The 20,178-nt window shown below is 43.5% G+C and overlaps 1 protein-coding gene across 1 annotated transcript in view; it reads right to left on the bottom strand.

Annotated features, from left to right (window-relative positions):
• Positions 1-20,178, bottom strand: part of ABRAXAS2 (abraxas 2, BRISC complex subunit) — a 260,260-nt gene that overhangs the window by 86,017 nt on the left and 154,065 nt on the right. The window contains exons 6-7 of the mRNA XM_086923005.1: positions 15,626-15,745; positions 3,227-3,311 (exon numbers count right to left, since the gene is read on the bottom strand). Coding sequence (XP_086779131.1) covers positions 3,227-3,311; positions 15,626-15,745 — 205 coding nt within the window. The remainder of the gene's footprint in view (positions 1-3,226; positions 3,312-15,625; positions 15,746-20,178) is intronic.

Here is a 20,178-nt window from a genome sequence, read left to right as displayed (position 1 = left end):
GAAGTGGAGGATGAGCACATGCATAGGTTGGATCTTAGTCAAGCAGTCAGCTTCTACCTAGACCACATACAAGTGGATTACAAGCTCTTTGTTGGGCACTGTGGTTCCAAGAAATGTCCAGAAGCAGACAGTGTCCAGATGAATTATTCTCTGCATCAAGACCTGCTACGCTTTGGCCAAGAAAGAGCCCCCCACCCCGCCTCTTCGCAGAAGGTATATGGGTTCATTCCAACAGATCTAAATCATCAACCTCTGTCTTTTTTTTTTTAAACTGTTTTTATTGCAGAATCAAATTACATAGCATACAATTATTAGCACCTTGCATTACCAGCACTAATGAGTATTTCTTGTGCACATGGTTCATATACACGGCCCATAAGCCCACAACCCGGAGGTCGGGCGGCGTCAAGCGATGGAGCATTATTCATGGCAACCTCTGAGCAGTAGTATTTCCCATGCAAGAACATCTTCAGTCTGCTTCTACATTTTTCATCCCTCCCCTCCTAACTCCCTCCTCCCCTGCCCAACTTCCTAACTCCCAATCTCCCTACCCCACCCACCTCCAAGTGCCCCCACCTACGCCTGAACTCGCTGTTCGTGTATGTGTACGAGTTGATATCCGAATGTACTCTCACTCACCGCCCACTTAAGGCACTCATTAACCCACCTCCTATGTGTGGGACCCTTTTTCGATTTCCAATTTCTAGTTATTTCCCTCTTGGCCAGTATTAACCCCATATCAATGAATTTACTCGTCAGTCTAGTCTTGGGTGTGTGCGGGAACCAATGTAATATTCCCACAGCCATGGTACACTGCAATTCCCTGTCTGTTACTTCGGTTAATGTCTCACCAATCTTCCGCCAATAGTCCCGCAGATGCGGGCAGTCCCATAGCATATGGCCCAGGTCCGCCTATGCCGTGTTACATCTGGGACAAGCCGCGTTCTCCACTCCAAAATACTTTCCAATTCGTGAGGGAGTGCAGTCACCATTCCCAGCGGTATTTCAGGTGCGTACATACGTCGCACCCCTGCTCGTCATCTCGATCGATTCCAGCAGAGCCTAAACGTCTGCTCTTCTAGTGACAGCTCTCTGAGGGTGAGCCTCTGCTGTAGGGTGATGTACACCAGGACATGGCTGGGGTCCCCCCTTCCCTCTCATTCTCTGGACCTCAGTACACCCTCGCCACCTCGTGTGAAAACCTGCAACTGAGCCGCCAAATAATAGAGCTCAAAATCTGGGACCGCCATGCCCCCCTCGTCTTTTGGTCGGAGCAGCGTAGCTAGCGCTATTCTGCGCCTGCCCGTGCCCCACAGAAACGAGATCAACAGTGACGTCAGTTGCCGAAAGACAGAGCCGGGTATCCACACAGGCAGCGTGCGGAAGTAGTAAAGGAGGCGTGGTAAGGCTATCATTTTCCCCAATGAAATGCGTCCCGTTACCGAGAGCGGGAGGGTGGCCAAAAAGGACATGCTACCTCTCAGTGCTCGGATACAGCGACCCACATTGCCCTCCAGTAGATCCGTAGCCGTGTGATACACATGTACTCCCAGATATTTCAAACAATTAGGCTCCCAGTTGAGCTGCTGGCGAGTGGCAGGTCGCATCTCCCCTTGTCGCAATGGAAATAAGCAGGATTTAGACCAGTTGACTTAGACCAGACAGCCTACCAAAGAGCGCAAGAAGTCTTTCTGCGCCCTCGAGCGCCTCGCTTGCGTCCTCTAGGAATAATAGTAGGTCGTCCGCGTACAGCGAGATAACCTGCGGGCTACCCCTGTAGGTTAGGGCTTTGTAATAATATCCCGCCCTGGCTTCCGCCGCGAATGGCTCGATCGCTAATGCAAACAGCAAGGGGGATAGCGAACACCCCGGTCTAGTGCCATGGCTCACCTGATACTGGTGCGAAATGAGAGCCCACCCGCACTTGTGCCATCGCTGATGTATACAACACTTTAGTCCAGCCTATGTAACCATCTCCAAGGCCAAAATACGTCATGACCCTGTACAGATACTCCCACTCCAGACTATCAAACGCCTTCTCGATATCGATTGACAATACTAAGGGCGTTCGTGCCTTCTGCAATGGGTCACCATTAATCGTATCAACCGGCGTACATTGATAGTTGTGTTTCGCTTGGGAATGAAGCCGGATTGGTCACTGTGGATCAGCTCCGTCATGTGCTGCAACAGTCTGATCGCCAATATAGTACTTAGGATTTTGTAGTCCGTTGTTAACATGGACAACGGCCGATAGGATGCTGGTCTGTTGCTCTCCCTCCCTGGCTTTAGTAACGGAATCATCAGTGCTTCGCACATAGATTGAGGTAGTCTGCCTCTAGTATTGGCTTCATTGTATACCATTTGGAGCCGCGGGGCAAGTTGTCCCAGGTATTTACTATAAAATTCTATGGGCAACCCGTCCAAGCCCGGGGTTTTGTTTCTAGCCATCTGCTTCACTGCAGTCCCTATTTCCCTCAGTGTAATGTCCCTGCCCAGGGCTTCCGCCTGCTTTTGGTCTAGCTGCGGCAATTGCAGTCCCTCCAGGAAGGCGCCAATTTCACATTCCCGTCCATAATACGCTTGGAAGCTGTCCAAAATTTCTGTTTGGGTGTTGCATATGCGGCCCCCCTCCCCTTCAATGGACAAGATCGGGTGGCTGCGCCTAGTGCGGTTAGCCAACCAAGCAAGCAACGTCCCAGCCTTGTCCCCCTCGGCATGCGCTCTCGTCAAATAGGTTTTGTGGTCAAAGCTTCGGAGCCTTTCCATTTCAATCGCCACTGCCTCATCATCAACCTCTGTCAGAGAGGTTCTTATTACAGAGATCTGCAAAGCAGCTACATCGGAACCCTTTTGCAAAGCATTACTGCCAGGATTCTGAGATGCATAGAGATGGCCACTTCTCTAGATGGTTCTTGCAATACTTCCGCATCTAACCATACATCAACCGTCCTCTTAAGGCAGGTACTGCTTGCAAATCTAGTCTACAGGTGAGGACTCTGCAGGTAGAAGTAGGCATTAGAAGAAAAAGTTGCTTAACTGCAGTAGCGATCTTTCTGGTGCACACTGAAACCTACCAGGGATGCTGATCAAAACAGACTAAAAAAACAACACACAAGCTGCCAACACTACCTGCAATCGCAGGACACATATTTACTAAAGCTTTCTACAGATGCTGTTGCACACTAAACAATATGATACAGATGTACAAAGCAAAGCTTAGTCTTACCTGGACCTTTTCTTGTAGCGCATTGTAAACCTGAAAGATTGCCCGAATGTCCTTAATTACTCCATCTTTGTCAAAGAAGTCCATACTAAAAAGGTAAAAAATATATTTCTAGTTACATTACAATCCCATACAAATTAGACGTCATTCACAATACATCTGATTGTACAGTATTCTCTTCTATATTTTTCCAGAGAATAGGCATTATATGTCATTAAATTCTTAAATATTTTACCTGTTATACGGTTAGATATTTACGATGTAGAATGTAACAACGGAGTTTCCTTTTCTGGTACTCTGGCATGCATTCTAAATCAAGTCTGTGCTACAGAAAATGTGAAATAAATGTATACTATACTCCTGTTACCAAATGCATCAGCCAAAATGAGAACTAATCAATGAAGAGAGGATTGCTGGTGCTCTGGCATTCCTTGAAGTATTGTGATCCCTTTGTCGGAGCAGAGGTAAGCACAGGGAGGAAAAACGGACTGGGACCATCTTACTGGCCGCAAAAGCATATTCCCCTGACACTCATTAATATTCCCCATTCCTTGTCTGTTAATCTGCATACTAGCTCTTTATCCCAAAACTTCTGAGCAGTCGTTCGGGATTGTGGGGGTGCTCTGAGGAGTAGTAAGTCAGAGACTAAAATGTTTAGCATCAGATTGGTGAGCAGCCATTTCTCAAAAGTGGGGGTAAGAGGGCGGACTGCAGGTCCTTTTTATCTCAGACTATGTCAACCAGTGGCGTATTTGTATGTAGTGCATGTACTCCCTTCCCTGGCAGGCCGAAGTCCCTCTGTAGTTGTTCAAAGGGCTGCAACCCATGTTGGTTGTAAAGATCCCATATAAGTTTACGGTTCGTAAGCTGCTAGTCCAGGACATCACTGCCATCCCTGGGTGGCAGCAACTTGGGGTTTCCCATTACAGGAGTCATTGGGGAGAACATGGATGACTGGACCAGCAGGACAGCTGTAGAGTCCCAGGACATCAGAGTGGCCTGCATTACCAGGCAGCTATACACCCCCTATGGTCTGTGATTCTTGGGCAGCCACACAAGAATGCCGGCGACAGATGGATCCATAGAGCTCCAGCGCTTCTCGAAGGTTTTGTGGTATCATTCTATCAGGTAGTGCAGTTGGGTGGTTTTATAGCTATTTTTGAGAGAACAAATTCCCAGTCCTTCCTCAGATGTTGGGGCGTACTGTTGTCACCTCAGCATTCAGACTTTCTTTCCCTTCCAAATAATCCACTCTAGCAATTATTGCATCACAGAGAGAATACCCCAGGGTGTAGGGGGCCTCTACATGTAATACAATATTTTCAGTTGTTGGCTCATTTTAATTGCCGCTATACCACCTAGGTTGGAAAGTCTACCAATCTGCCAGTTGTGTAAATCCCTATGAGCTATATGGAGGAGGTCAGAGTAGTTCTGGTCTGCTATACACTCAACTACTGGGCGAAGTTTAATGCTTAAGTAGGCAATATGGTGATTGGTACAGAAGATAGGGTATTGTAACTGCAGCATGTTTCTCCCTGGGTTCATTAAGGGCTAGGACCTGTGACTTTTGAATTAAGGGCTAGGACCTGGGACTTTGAATGTTTTCCTTAAACCCATATTACAAACTTAAAGTGTCTAATTCATTAAGTAGGGCAGGAAATTAGGTTAGCGGGTTGGTAAGTGTCAAAAAGACATCATCTGCATAGAGTACCATCTTATGCTCGGTGAGCCAAATGTGACCTCTCCTAATGTGAGGGTTTCTACGTATTGCCTCTGCTAGGGGTTACATATAAATACCAGAGTGGAGAAAGGGGACAGCCCTGTCTAATCCCCTTCTGTATTGCAATGGGACCAGAGGTTGTGCCACTGATGTGGTCCCAGGAGGTCGTTGCCACCCAACACCCACATTTGAAATTTGAGGCTACCAATCAGGCCTAAACAAAAAATGGAAATAAAATGAAAAAAAGACATCTGAATACTTTTACCAGACCTGCAGGTCTAGTACCTTAAATAATCTTCTGGACCTAATGTAATGTACTTTACCCATAAACTGGTCTCATTAGGTCATCCTCGGCAAATACTTTATTTTGAGTAGCCAACTTTTTCTTCATTATCACATATGAGAGCACTTTCTAATATATGAGTTCAGCATTTCTGCTGTCCAAAACAACCTATTTTATTTAATAGACTAATCGTTTGCTCCATGCATAATGAGAATCTAGCCTACAGAGGGTACACATGACCCACACTTGCCCCTTAGTTCACGAATAGCATTGCCATCAGGGCTGGGGCAGAAATGTTTCCCAGTTCATCTTTAAAAACTCACTTTTTAAAAAAAATATATTTTTTTTTTATTTCAGAAAGCAAAAAAAAAAAAAGAAAAGAAAAACAACTATGGTGAGTGTCAATAAACATTACAATATATACCGTTGTACCTTCAGACAACAGGGCCTTTTGACAATATACATTTCGTAAATTGAGTTGCTGGTCAGTATTTATACTTTCTGCAGTGCGAGAGGTTCGTCACTTGGGGCACCATGGGGGGGGGGGTTACATATTTGGCACCTATACTCATTCCATGCAGACCAAATTTCAGACCATTTCCGGGGCCATCCCCTGGCTACGCAGACTGTCTTCTCCTGGAGCATGCACCAGTCCATGTCCTCCTTCCACGCTCCTAGTTTCGGTGGTTCCTCTGCCCCCCCATAGCCTGGCTATATTTCTCTTTGCAATTGCGAAACCCCGCGTGGCCCAAAGCCTACCACGGGGCGATAGAGCTGTGGGCTCCCAGATATTCAAGATGCACCTCTTCCCCTCGACTCGTAGCCCCACCTCCCACACTTCCTGCATGCACCTATGTATTCTGAACCAATATTGCTGGAGCCTTGGGCAATCCCACAGTATATGGAAGAATGTCCCTCTCCCTCCACATCCTTTCCTACAAAGCCCGTCTTCACAGCGACCCATCAATTGCAGTCTAGTCCCCGAGATGTAGGCTCGATGGAGGATTTTGAGTTGAATGAGCCCAAGTCTTGCCGAAATGGCCACTTCTTTAGGGGATGCTAGAGCACACCTCCACTCCTCCTCGTCTATTTCCAACCCTTCTGCCTCCCACTTCCTTTTAAGGGGTTGCAGTATGTCAGGGGAGCTATTAATAATCTTTTTGTATGTAAGGGAGATGGCGTGCTCTCGTAGGTGGCCATCAAGCAGTCTGTCCTCCATGGGGGACGAGTCAGGGGGCATAGTTCCCGGTGGAATGTTGGATAGTAGGGAATGCCTGACCTGCAGATATCTAAAATATTCTGTTTGTGCAAGCTCGTTCGTGTGTTGGAGCGAGGCAAAGGACAACTCCTTCGGGTCCCCAGAGGTCTCTGATACGGGAGATAAAAACTCACATTTAATACATATATTATTAAAGCATGAGGTGGTAGTGCACTGTTATTTATAGACAGCACATTTGGTATGGAAATGGTTCCCGCTAACATGCAGTTTTACTCATAAAACTATATAGTGTATAAACAATCATCCGTGGAAATTGGATTCAACCAAACCTTTATTATTTGCACATCACCAAGTATTCGGATTTGTTTTCATCTTATTAAAATATTTTTTTCATCACAGAGAATTACAAAACAATGGCTTTCATAACCACTTAAAATGTATTTTGAAATGTGTGTACAGCTCACTTTTTAGCTACTTAAATGTGTTAGAATAAAACATGGCATCCTAAAGCCACTCATTTCACACTTTTTCTACACTATGTTTATCAGACATTTCACTTTTCAAAACTCTCCGATGTTGAAGTAAAAAAAAAGAAAAGTAATTGTAGATATAAACTGACTTTTTACCTCGGACTCCAAATACAGAATAAATGTGACAAGATAAAAACAAGATTTAAAAGCTTCTTTAAATGCTCCTTCACTTTGTGAGTAAACAGAACACCTGTTCGCCAGCTCACTAAAAGGGGCAAGTAGGCCCAAAATATAGCTTGCTTTGATCAAATTTGAATCGCCATTGCGAGTGGGCCAGTATAATTGTCGAGGCCTACAAACGCTTTTGCAGCATCGAATAATAAGAGAAAGGCCGAGATTTGTACAAAAGAGGTTTTGTTCATGATGTGAAATAGGTTTTCTGTTGTCATAACAGCCCCTTTCGGGAATAAACTCCACCTGATCCAGACTCACAAGGTTGGGGGCTGGTCCCCGGGCCAGAATGCCTGTAAAAATATTCAAAACAATGTTAAGAAGTGAGATGGGGAGATACGAGGAGCAAGGGAGGGATCCTTGGGTATAACAGCAAATAAGACTGTCTGCATTATTGGGTTGAGGTCAGCAGTGTCTGCAAAAGAGTTGTAGAATTTAGCCAGTAAGTGTGCCAGTTGTGCACTAAAGGTCTTGCAAAAAGGCTACTGTAAATGCACCTGGGCCTTTCCCAATGTATAGTTTGGAAATGAGAGTGATGACTTCCTCTACCTTTATTGCCCCTTTTATTGAGAAAGACTGTAGTTTCCTTAGGGCCAGCAGTAGGATCACGCCTAGGTACACCTGCATGGCTTTAGAGAGGGAGGAGTCTGAAGAGTGTGGAGTAGTATGGCCGATATGCATTTACTATATCCTCCGCAATGTATGTAGAGTCCCCAATGTGGGTGGTGATTTGGCAGCAGTACCTCTCTGCTGCTTTTCCCAGACTTAGTAATTTACCTGCTTTTTCACTTCCAATATAATATCTATGCTTGGTGAGTAATAATGCATATCCCATTGCATCCCAATCTAGTGCTTGGACCTGCTGTCTCTATTGTGAGTTGGCACCAAACCTTCTGAGAAAAGTTATTTTTATGTTGGGTCTGAAGTGCGCTCACCGTCTCGTTCAGCTCCCTATGCTTTGACTTCCTGTCTGCGTTGATTAGCTGCAATGGCTAGAAGTTCCCCCTGTAAGACTGCCTTAAGGGCGTCCCAAAGCATAGCAATTTGCAAGACCGACCCCTCATTCTCTGCCATATAGGAGGAAGTATGGCTGGGCATAGTGTGCCATTTCTGGCCACCTCAGAAGGTTATCATTTAGTCGCCAATGTCAATGTTGGGGGGCAGGAAGGTTGTCTTCTAGGTCCCGTAGGGTGAGCCACACTGGAGCGTGCTATGACAGGGAGATTACCCCTATGTCCAACTGCTGCACACAGTGGATTAGCTGTGTCATACCCAGGTAATAGTTAAATCAGGCATACGTCTGATGTGACGCTGAGAAGCACATGTAGTCTCAACTGTTATGGTGATGGGCTCACCAGATATCCACCAGCTCAAGGTTCTTGAGCAATGTGTGGGTCTCTGCTGAGAAGGCTTGTGTTTGCCCTGCTTGATATGCTGATAGGTCAAGATCTGTTTCCATCACGGTTTTCAAATCCCTGCCTATAAGTATCACGTGTGTGGAATGCCCAGAATCTGAGATATTGCTTTACGGAAAAAGCCTTCTGCTTCGTTGGGAAAGTATATGTTACAGTTTGTGATTGTGTTATGCGTACCGCCAGCGGTCTATCCGGAACCTCCGCTACAGTGGTGAGTATTTTCCCTGGGAATTTGTAGGCTAGCAATATGGCCAGCCTTCCTCTCTTACCTGGGCCAAAATACAAGACCTAGCGGGTGAACCAGCATGAAAAAATCACTTCCATTCCCTTTTAAGCACGTACGTTTCTTGCAATAACCATATGTTGCATCCGAAATCTTTAATCATGCTCAGCACAGTGCCAAGTTTCGCTGGGGACTTAAAGCCTCTAGTGTTCAGGCTAAGGATGTGCAGTAGTGGGAGCAGACGAGGCAGCTAGGCAGGTCTGATGTGGAATACATGTGCCATTGCAGGGTTTTAGGGCAGACCTGTCCCGGGCGCATATTGCTTGGAAGTAATGACTCGATGTGGTGGTGGTATCTCAAGAGTTCCCCAATAACATAACAACTGAAATGGACAAACACTCACTAGCCCAACACCCTCCCCCCCCATGGAGTAGTCCATACTAATTGTGGGTCCAAAACATACCCACAGGGTCTGTTGCTCATCTTACCAGTCATTAATGTGCACCCAGTGCTCCTCCAGCACAACCTCCTGTAGGCTGGAGAAGTGCATGTTCCCTGCCCTATACCCTTCTGTGGCAGCAGCAAATACCAGGTGGATAATCCGGTGTTCACTGTCCAGTTTCCAAATCAGTCTGTAGCTTGTTCAAAATCACAGGTCGTTCTCTTGCAGCTCATTCTCCAAAGGAATCACTGTTGATTTCCACCATGACACTACTCCATTTACTGGTAGGCTGTGATGGCTGTCCAATCTCAAATGGGATGTCTGATGAAAGTGCTAGGTTCGTAGGTTCCAGAAGGTGGATGATTTCCGTAGCTTCTGCTAAGGAGAAGATTGCTTGGGCCTCTCCGTAACAGGTAAAGAGCAATCGAACGAGTGTGCCCAAAGGTACTCCACTGACTTGTTCTGAAGAAAGTTGGTGACAGGCTTGAGTGGCTGCGGACATTGTTAAGTGCACAGTGCCATATCTTGGTAGAGTACCACAGCAACCTCAAATTGAATGGCATTCATCTGCTGAGGAGCATCCACTATGGCTTCCTTCTGACTGTAGTAGTGCAGACCGGTCAGGATATCCAGTGGGGGACCACCTGGGTTCGTGACTCTGCAGGTTTTGTCCAGATGTATATCTGTTATTGTCAGTTCAGGTAGGATCTGGTGAAACAGGCACTTCACATATGTCTCAAAGTCCCCTTACTCAGCCACTGAGGGATGCCACAGATGCAAATATTTGATCTTCGAGACCTATTTTCCAGGTCTTCAATGTGTGCCTTCAAAGTGAGATTTTGATCTTGCAGATCGACCAGTTCCTGTAAGCATCTTGTTCCTGCTCCTTCACGTCACTGGTGTCCCTTGGAGTGGAAATCCTTCGCCCCAGGTGCCCCAGGTACCCCAGTCTGTGTCGCATTTCCTTTATGTCTTTCAAGACTTCCACATGGAAGAGTGTTCTATATTGTCAAAGCATATTGAAGAGACCCTCCATAAAGGCCCTAGTTAATGGGGATTCAACCCTTGTCGGCGAGACTGTGATGTGAGGGCTCTCTGCTCTCATAACTGCGTGGACTCCGCTCAAGGTGAGCTTCAGTTTTTGTTGAGGGGGCTTTAGTGAGAAGGTCTCTCAGGGACGAGCTGGTCTCTCAGGGTGGAGTCTTTACGCGATTTGTGGGCCGCCACAACTGCAGAAGGTCAGGCCTGGAGGGATTGCTATGGGCAGCCCTTCAAGTGTTGGAGCCCTGTCTCACCTCCAATGTATCAAACCTTGAGGGGTCAATCACCACTGCAATGGCCTGTTGGCAGTGCTAACATTGGTGTAGGGTTGGCCGTTCGTTGCGTGCAGATATCTGGGTTTTCACTGGGCTCTCCTGTGTGGCTCACTAAGCAGAAGAGGGAGGTCCTAGTTTTCCCACCATTCCCAGGTCTTCCAATAGCTGGTGGTGAGTCTCCCTCAACATAAATTGAGGGCGAGCCAGGTGCATGTCTTGGCAGGGTACAATTTCCTTATCCCTAGAGTCCAGTTCCTCTGAATTCGGATTATCTGCGGAGGTGTTCCTTGAGCACTCAGGTTGCATTGTCGTAACCCGCTGAGATGGCGTTCGAGGCCAAGGGCCCCTTATGGCCCCATCGCAGTGTGGTGTCCCCAATGCCAGAGGTCGGCTAAGAATTAGTCCAGGCAGTGGGCTTCAGGGTCGGGTTGTTTGTGAATCCTCTGGTATCAGTAAAATTGTCCTGATACTTGAGGAGTTGTCTTGCCTCATTCAGCTGAAGTGGGACTTGAAACATGGTGATGGGTTAGACTCTGCTGTGTCAAACCTGAACTGACGACAGATGCGGCAGAGTGAAAACAGCTTTATACTAAGGGGGGCGAGGGGGATGGTAGTGGAGGGGGGGCCTTATCCTTGGAAGCCAGATGAATCTAGGTTGATGATTCACTGTGAATAATCTCAGTAATTTCTAAGTAATATGTTGAATATATACCTGTGAATCAATAGTACCAATGGGCATTGCATGAGCATGGCATCTTACAGTAGTGTAGAACGCCACATCCTTGTCACAAGAGTTTAAAATGTGTGTAGGCAGCGATGGCCTTCGCCTTTAATTGTTTAGGATGCAACACACTGTGACCTAGACACAGGTCATGTTGAAGTAGCCATTTTCGGGAGGGACAATGTCACTCCACTCCTCTGATAAGCGACTATAAAGAAATCTGATAAACCCATATTGAAAAATGTCATTTGGTGATGCAAATCGACGCACTAAAGGTGAAAACCTTGCATGGAGGGCAGATGTGCTTATAACAGCCAAGTATGCCAGAACTATAGTGTAATCTCCATTTATGTGAATGACATGCTGCTCTCCCTTAATCATACCAGACAGACAGGGGAATGCCTAATACACATTTTAGATGTATAGGACAAGGCCTATGGGACTAAGCGATCTGGGACAAATCAATTATCTTTCCAATAAAAATTTTAAAAAAAGGAGAGCACCAGTGGAGGGATGAGCTTAGTTTCTGAAGCTCGCCACAGAGCTTCATCTAGTCATTGGTTTAGCCTCGGACTCATTAACATGACCCCAATGATTATAAAAGTGATTATAAAAGATGTAAGAATTTCAAAAAGTAAAATGCTTTTCCGATTAAAACTTTTCATCAGGTTGCATTATTCAACATGGTCAAAAAATAATAATGGAATACGGGATTATCCCCTAAAAACCCATTAGGGACATGTCTAGGAGATTCACTGCAGAGGGGTTGGCGTGAGTCTAGAGAAACTGCCAGAACCTCGTGGGACACATGTATCCAGAATGTGTATAATGTGCATCTTAGCTCCCTGTGATAAATGACTGCATGCTCGGGACAAAGATGACCTGTCAATTTGTAGCGAGTTATCACTGCTGAGTAACACAACACTGTGGTCCTGTCTGAACAGCACTAAACTCACTGACTATTCAGAACCCACAAAAAAGGCCCTTAGCGGATGTAACAGAGCAATTAGATGAATTAGAGTGTACAATGTGATGACACAAACTCCCTCTATGGCTTGGTACAAGACTCAAACAAGTGTCAATGTTAGAAGCATTTAAACAATAGTATCTTATTAGCACCTCTAAGGAAGGTGACATTTGGGCAACTGACATGTTAAATCCCTTGAAACACTCAGACTAATTCAATCTTCATCACCCTCAATTTTGCAGATACCTTTAATTATCACACGCTTCCTACCATAATAAGACTAATAGACCCCTCCATTGTAGAGGTAATTTCCTAGAGGCTAAGGCGACTTTCAAAGTATTAGAGAAAAAAAGTACATCACATATCTACTGCTTCCTCACAATCAGTACACCAGACAAATTTACCAAAAATATGGCCACAAAAACACTGGCCAAATTAAACAAAGATTGGGTAGAGGCAAGGCTGGCACAATAAGTAGCATTTTGGCTTCAGCTACGTTTCATTCAGATGAAATATTGACACAGCGATCCCTATTTTCCCATCAGGGTAGTCCTGATTGGATTAATAATATCCCCCACCTGCTCAGGATGTGAAGACAATGCAGTTTGGTTTTAAGGAAACTGGATGGGCCTCCAAAATTTCAAGTTATGGTACAGAGAAGGTACAACTGTATTTAAGTTGTGGGAATTCAATATAAAGTTATGCATTTTTGAGGTGATGGAGGATTGGTACAGCTCAAGACGCCCACACCCCGCTGGGAATGGACTTTCTACTCACAAAAGAAGAAATGGCACAGAGAGGGAATGCTGTACACATCCCGCTATGATTGAATGGACGAGAAGTATATATCAATGTACCAGGGATGAGAAGGTTCCATGCAATGGGCTGCCCTCAACAAATGTGACAAGATCTGGGACCCCTAATGGATATACTCCGGATTGGCTGATGATACTCTGATTGAACTATATTCATATTTCAACAAGTAATAATTTTGGTGATAGTACAACTTGACTTTGGTTCCATATATGTGGGAGACTGCATATGTACGTCACAGACTGGTTTTCACTTGGAGTTCCTCATTTCGGTAGACACACCTTGGGGGTGTGTCCAAACCTCAGACCGAGGAAAGAAAAATTCTGCCACGTTGGATTTTGGTAGACAGCAGGGCACTGTATGATTGTTTAGGGCCAAATACCCAGGAAATTATATCAAAGTGAGTAGAGTTGTCCCTGGGAACGTCTACCTCACTGGATAGGGAGTCACTCCCACCAACAAGCTAGTGCCAGGCATAAAACCTAAACCGAAGGATCTGCAACCCTGGCTCACGTCTGACCTTTCTCCTTGGTGTACTTCTGTGCATCGTTTTGAAAATGCAGGTCTTAAAACACTGGTCGGCTTATCACTTGTCTCTTAACGTCTGCTCACAGCAGTTATACACTTAATCTGAAAGCTGATAAATAATTCTCCTTTCACAAACTCACAGAGCAAGCCCATAATTTTCTTCTGCTTATTTTGCTCAGGATTTTGCTTCTCGTTTACTTCTAAGATTAACAGCGTCTGTGTGTCTTTCTTCTCCTTCAACTCCTCAGATTTAGTCTGTTCCATCTCCAACATGCGCTTCTGATCATGCCCTACATTGTCTTAATTCTTTCTTTCCAGTCTGAGTCCAAAGTTTTACCCATTCTTCAGGTGGCTCAACCTACAGCCTCTCCGGAGGACCATCTTCTGTCTGTAAGGACTGAACCTATATTATTTCTTTTGAATGTTTACATACTCTCCTTATTCAATATATGGAACATTTCCTTCAACTATCGAGACAGCAATCATACTTCCTCTCTTAATGAAGCTTTACCTAAAGAGACAGCACTCATACTTCCTCTCTTAATGAAACTTTCTCTTGATCCTAAGTATTTATCTAATTTCATGCCAATTAACTCCTCCCATTTCTCTCAAGGATGTGAAACATCTGCTGTTTCATACATTTCAGCTTTTCTGTCAACACAATCTCTTATCTAGTTTTCATCCTGGTCGCTCAACCAAAACGGCTTTGCATTCTGTCTCTTGCTTCTTCGCTTAAAACATAATAAACAGGCTTCTAACTGCACCATTCTTCACCTTCAGGATTTCGAGGCCCCGCTCTGTCTGTCGTTACCTCCGGCGTCTGCCGACTCTGAAATCATCAGTCTCTTAGGAAAAACCATGAGTGATCTATACAAATGACTCTTTACTGAATTCTGAATTTCGCTAATTTTTGCGAAAGGTATACCTTTCTGGGTTTTTGCCTGTTACCACCACAAAGTGCAAGTAGGCAGACACCACATAAAATATAAAAATAGACTGTAGTAAATTTTATGTCCGACAACTCTACCCATTCCTGAAAACTGGTGGTCATAGCATTGCAAACCTTTTGTTGTTGCCATTTTTTAGGAGAAAAACACTTTCATGCACTGTGCTATTTTCATATATATAAATCATACACACACACAAAAACATAAAAACGTTGTCTAGGTTCCCTCCAAAGGTATCCCCAAACCCTGGTTACCTTTAGAATGCCCAACACGTTGGGAAAAAAAGCTATGCAAATATAGCCTTGATACATTTGGGGCGGGGAGGGGGGAAGATATGAAAGCTTAAGTGCAAAGCCATAAAATCTGAAAAAAAAGGCTCAGCAGTGGGAGGGGAAAGGCCTCATCAGTAAAGGGGTTAAACCAAGAATAGTCAATGCAGAGATTATCACACAAAACAATTATGCTGAAGCTAAACGTGCGTGACATCACCTGATAGTTAGACTTCCAAGCAGCTCTTAAAATGTACTACTTGTACAGGTATGCACCTCAACTCTCTTAATAATGGATGCTCATTACGGACTTAATTTCAAGAACATTGAATCTAACAAATCTTAGCCTAAAGTAGAAATTCATCCACAAATGAATACATTTGCAGTTAGGGGGTCTTTTATGGAATAATTGTTGACTATTTTCTGAATACTATAGTGTTTATGTCTTGAAAGGAAAGCAGAATGTCACAGAAGAGCTCCACATTTGCCAAGAGCATACTTGAAGCTGTGGGCTTCATACAATATGGTGCTTGTTTGTGAAGTCGAGCCCCTAAAATAGGCTTGTTAAAGTAATCCAGGATTCTGCAGCTGCTTACTGATAAAAACCTATGTGGAATGCACGACACAGTAAAGTAACATGTTTGTTTCTAGGCAATATTTGTTGTTTAAAAAAAAGGAGAGCCCAATTACCTGACAAAGACGGCATTACTTGGGACTTACCAGGCATTTAACTTAGTATGATAAAAAGACTTCTTCGAGTTCCATCCTTCACCCTCGCTCCAGTTTGCAACAACATTTACAGATGCCACATGACTATTTCCTTGCTACATTCACTTACCCGTGCTCCTTGATGACTTTGGCATAGTTCTGGGATGTGTTTGGCACAGAGGACATTTTATATTCCTGCTGACTGGTGTTGCCCAGGTTAGGGATGTTGAGTGACACCCTCTGATTGTATCTATAAGGACAGAGTAAAAGAAAGCTGAAATCTTCAGAGGAGTGCAAACGCCTACAGAGCAAAAACACCCACTACCAGTTCCACAGAAGACACGCTGAACACCTCTACTCAAAGAAAACAGTCTGCCTCACACAATCCATCAACTTCAGAGACGGCAACCAAGATCCTTCCAAAAGAAAACAATCCTCAACAAGCATCGACATCCAATAGGTCTCACCTTTGGGATCTTATAGGAGTTTAGCCAGAGGTATTGACTTTGCCCATGTCTTGAAACTATGCTGGAGAGCATTTTAAGTGCTGTGCAGCATGTTGAAAAGTGATCATAACATAGTGTTAGGAGCATTATTGTTACCTTTTATTTAACCAAGAAGACAATATGTAGCACTGAAAAACTGTATTAAAAAAATAATTAACATACAAAAATATCTTCTAGTTTTTTATCCTTGCAATGCTGGCAACTTCTTCCTGCCTGTTTGTTATAGCTTTAGAAGTGTAGGAAGGTGATTCAGTTCACAGCGTACTACAAAAGGAAAACATCCTTGTTAGCAGCCTTCCAGTAAACACTTTGATTTAAAATGAGTTTATCTATTTAAAACGGTTAGTGAAAAGAATTCTTGGTCCATGCTTCATCACCATGTGAACCTATACATAAATATTTCTGTTCCTGCTGCACAGACACACTTAAGAACCATCTTTACTAGTCCTAACAATGGGTGGGCCACATCAGGGTCGCAGCGTTACATTCCTGAATGTTTATTTGGCAGTGATGTTGAATGTTTGGGTGATCGCAGCTCACGACAATAGTGGTCTTTTAATCTCGGCTATAAACAATGTACGTTTTTTCCACTGGGAATCATTCCTCTGATTTCAACAGCTCTGTAACTCACAAACACTTAAGGGGAAAGTGTTATAACTTGTGTTTCCCTGCTGCTCAGCTTGTATGTATGATGTGTGGAATGTTAGATGATTGGAATGTTGGTGTGCTGCGAATGTCAGTTGAGTGAGGGCTGAGCAGCAGGACAGCTGCTCCTGATGGGGTTAACATTATATCATAACTAACTAACTTAAATAAAGTAACTTGATCTATCTACTTGAAGTATCCATCTTCTCTTTTGAGTACAACGTTTTGGCGACATTTGGGGACTTTACTGAAAAGAATCAACGCGTGCAAAGAAAAAAGACTATTTGAAAACTTCATTCTGACCAAGGAAAGAAGGGAAAAGGTACTGGTAAAGAGGAAGAAAGAAGACTAAAGGTAACAAAAAAGAAAATTTAAGTTGGATGAAAAGTGCGTGTGTGACTGGCAAACAAACCCCATCAGTGACCCAGACATCGGTCGCCCTGAAACCAAGGTTTGCCAGATTGGATTTGTTTAATTTACCAACGGAAGTGTGGAGTGTGAAGTTCAGTATTTGTCATTTTGATAAGGCAAATGACACAAGAGATTAGCGCTGCAACTGTGGAAGAGGATGATATCAGCGCTGTGAGATTAACACTGTCACTATTTAAAAGAAAATAAAACTGTGGCAAGGCTGTGGCAAGGCTGAAGAGGTTAACGCTGGGACAGTTAAAATTAGCGCGGTGTCTTTTGAAAAGGAAAGTGGAGCGTTGTAAGTAAGTGCAATTTACGTGACCTTGACAACCTACCTTATGGAAAGGGTGCCTGCGGAGGGTGCAAGATATCGAAGTCTCAGTCCACAAAAGTACTGTAAGTGTGTAAACAGGAGACAGTACACTGTGTGCAACCGGAGGACTAGCACTTGAACAGACAACAAGAGTATAAGCAGCGATCGAAAAAACAATTATGCCATCATGCTGTCTATGTTTTAACATACGAGGGGAGATCCACCCATGATGTTGTTGTCATACTGTTGCGGATCTACGCTGCGGACACTTTGATGGAACAATTGTCGCTGATTTTGACGAACAGTGCATTGCTATGGGTGCTTGAGGATGGGTGTAGTTTGTTGCTGTATCTTTGTGGTGATCTAGGAGCTGTCTCTCATTTGGTTTTATGTGTGTGGTTGTGTCAAGATGCTAGCAAGTGTTGTTACACAACTAGTGTTGTGTGTGGGTCATGTTTAGATGTTAAGTGACTCATTAACTCATGTTTGTAGTGGCTTTGTGGTTTGTGGTCACTTGGTTTTTTGAGGGCTATGCTGTATATGGTCACTCATTGATTATTTTGTTTTGGTGTGGGTGATAGTTTCACTAAGAGTTGTTACACAACTAGTGTTGTGTGTGAGTCGAGTTTAGATGTTAGGCGACTCATTAACTCATGTTTGTAGTGGCTATGTGGTATGTGGTCACTTGGTTATTTGAGGGCTATGCTGTATATGGTCACTCATGGGTTATTTTGTGTTGGTGTAAGTGATAGTTTCACCAAGAGTTGTTACACAACTGGTGTTGTGTGTCAGTGTCTCTAGATGTTAGGCGACTCATTAACTTGTGTTGGTAGTGGCTATGTGGTATGTGGTCACTTGGTTATTTGAGGGCTATGCTGTATATGGTCACTCATTGGTTATTTTGTTTTGGTGTTGGTGATTGGGATGGTTTCACCAAGAGTTGTTACACAACTGGTGTTGTGTGTGAGTGTCTCTAGATCTTAGGCGACTCATTACTCATGTTTGTGGGGGCTATGTGGTATATGGTCACCCTTTGGTTGTGTTTGTTCCCTATGGATGTTGTGGGTGAGTTGGCGTCAGGTTGTTAGGCCACTCATTAACTGTGCACAAGTTGTTTGCCGCATATGTCCAGTTTGGGTTTGTTGTGTGTACGTGGTTTCCCAGCTACCCGAGTGCTTGTTGTGTGCACGTATGGTGCTGAGGTGTGCTTGTTGTGAATGTGTGTTTTCCCGTAGTTTGGATGAGTCAAGCGAGTACTGTTACTCATGGTGTGCGCGTTGTTTCCTGATATTTGTTGCATTAAGTTTGTTCCTTTGTGTCTTGCTTGTTATACTGGTCTGGCCAGCTTGTATAATTAGTGGCATAAGGATGTAGGATGAAGATAGTTGTTTATGCCAGGAAGTAATGCGGTGCGGGATGTGTTAAAATTTATTGTATGTGTTGTTAATTTGTACTTTAGTGCATTGTGTTTACATTACTGACTATTTGTACTAGAGTGCATCTCATTGACAACCATTTTATTGCTTATTTGCAATTGTACCCATAACGAAGGGAGATATGTTATAACTTGTGTTTCCCTGCTGCTCAGCTTGTATGTATGATGTGTGGAATGTTAGATGATTGGAATGTTGGTGTGCTGCGAATGTCAGTTGAGTGAGGGCTGAGCAGCAGGACAGCTGCTCCTGATGGGGTTAACATTATATCATAACTAACTAACTTAAATAAAGTAACTTGATCTATCTACTTGAAGTATCCATCTTCTCTTTTGAGTACAACAGAAAGCATTGAAACAAACACGGCTTAACAATGTAATAGTGTGCATCGGATTTACGTTTTTTTCGTCAAATATCTATTGCATTTTATCTTTTATTATACAGTTGCAACATATTATTGTACATATTAAACTTATAGTGAAAGAAATGCTGCCAAGGGCCTATGTACATAAAGTCAAGTGTTTCCACCAAATAATTATAGCAAGACCTGCATCTTCAGCGCGCATAGCAGTATACATGTATGAAGTATCATAGGCTCTAACTGCATACGTATACTGTGATCTCTATTGACATATCAATATATGTATCCCGTGGGTGCACCACTTAATCAGAAGGTGTCTGTGTGTTGATACATCAGGTGACAGAGATACCCATTGCATTCCTAGCACCTCCTGAGACTTAAGTCGCATTTCCCCATGAGCAAAATGTGCATATACTAGTGAGCAGCGCTAGATATCAACTTTTTTAATTTTCATTTGAAAAAATATTAACTACAACTAAAGGAAACAAGCATTTGCAATGCAATAGGTTTCGCATTAGGAAAGTTTGAGCTATTGTTATTGTAAATGACACATTTTTTATTTATGTGTTGGTTTTGAAAATAGCTGTCATTTACAATGCCAATAGTTATAACTTTCGCAAATGTGACACCTATAGCATTTGTAATACAATATGTATTGTATTTACGTGACTTTCATGAATTGATATTACAAATACCAATGGCTTTTAATTTTTTATTAATATTTAATACTTAAATAAAAGTTATTGTAATTTATAATGGCAATAGCTTAAACATTTGTAAATAACTTTTGTGAAGATTATGTTCAGTGTATTTTATTGTGACGAAAATCCAAGAACAGAAGTGAAATATTAACATCTTTGTGACATTTGTAATAAAACTTGAAACATTGAGAGAACATATTTGATCCAGTTGTTGAATGGTTGCACAGATTGATGCTGTGGTGGCACGGAGTGATGTGGTGGCAAACGAGTGATGTGTGGCATTCAGTGATGCTGTGGAAGCGCATAGTGATGT

Source organism: Lissotriton vulgaris, chromosome 5 (genome assembly GCF_964263255.1).
Source record: "Lissotriton vulgaris chromosome 5, aLisVul1.2, whole genome shotgun sequence".
In the NCBI taxonomy this organism is placed as follows: domain Eukaryota; kingdom Metazoa; phylum Chordata; class Amphibia; order Caudata; family Salamandridae; genus Lissotriton; species Lissotriton vulgaris.
The sequence above is the reverse complement of the archived record's forward strand: the minus strand, read 5'-3'. Positions and strand labels throughout refer to the sequence as shown.